We start from the raw sequence: 668 nt of genomic DNA, 5'->3' as shown, positions 1-668 counted from the left end.
CGCGGGGCCGGCCCGCAGCCCCGCCGGGCCGGGGCTCCATGGGCACCCGGCTCGGGCCCACGGGAGCCTGGAGAAGAGCCCGCGCGGCCTCTGGCTGCAGCAGCGGGCAGGGGCACAGCTGCCAGCCCCGCACACTGAGCACCGCGCTCAGGGGCCTTCTCCGGGCTGAGCCTGGGGCTGCCAGGCCCTCCTTACCAGGCACTCCTCGACAATCATTGGCGCCTGCTTCTTCAACAGCTGTTCAAGATCCCTCCTCTTCAGAAACTCGGCCACACGAAGCAGCGTTTCCCGAGAGGCCTGGAGAGCAGCAGAGACCCAGAGATGGCCCCACAGCCCAGGGCACAGGACCCTCATCCCTGTGCCAAGGCCTGGTGGAGGCGTCAGCCCGCGAGGCACCAGGGCAGGAGGCAGCCAAGCCCCCTCCCCGAGATCCACCAGCATCACGCAAAACCTCACCTTTGCCACGTCGGAGTTCTCATCATGACAAGAAATTACAAGTGTATACAGGCTCTGGCTCACAATTGTCTTTAGGGGCTTTTTTCCCTCATCCACTACAAATTCCACCACCTTGCTGAAGAGTCGAATGGAGAGCAACTGCACATGTCTGTTCTCCTAGAGAAAACAAAAAGCCCTACATCAATTATTCCAGTCCCACCTTTTCCCAAGGC

At 61.7% G+C, this 668-nt stretch overlaps 1 protein-coding gene across 1 annotated transcript in view; it reads right to left on the bottom strand.

The window, feature by feature from the left end:
- The window catches only part of LOC115948753, a gene marked incomplete at its 5' end in the record, with an annotated part of 10697 nt that extends 10085 nt beyond the window's left edge, over positions 1–612 (bottom strand). Inside the window, 2 exon segments of the mRNA XM_031063491.1 lie at positions 196–297; positions 457–612. Of these exon segments, the coding sequence (XP_030919351.1) occupies positions 196–297; positions 457–612 (258 nt within the window).
- Positions 613–668: the final 56 nt, after the last annotated feature.

Source organism: Geospiza fortis, unplaced genomic scaffold (assembly GCF_000277835.1).
Source record: "Geospiza fortis unplaced genomic scaffold, GeoFor_1.0 scaffold407, whole genome shotgun sequence".
Classification (NCBI taxonomy): Eukaryota; Metazoa; Chordata; class Aves; order Passeriformes; family Thraupidae; genus Geospiza; species Geospiza fortis.
Note: the sequence above shows the minus strand (reverse complement) of the source record. Positions and strands in the feature narration are given on the sequence as shown.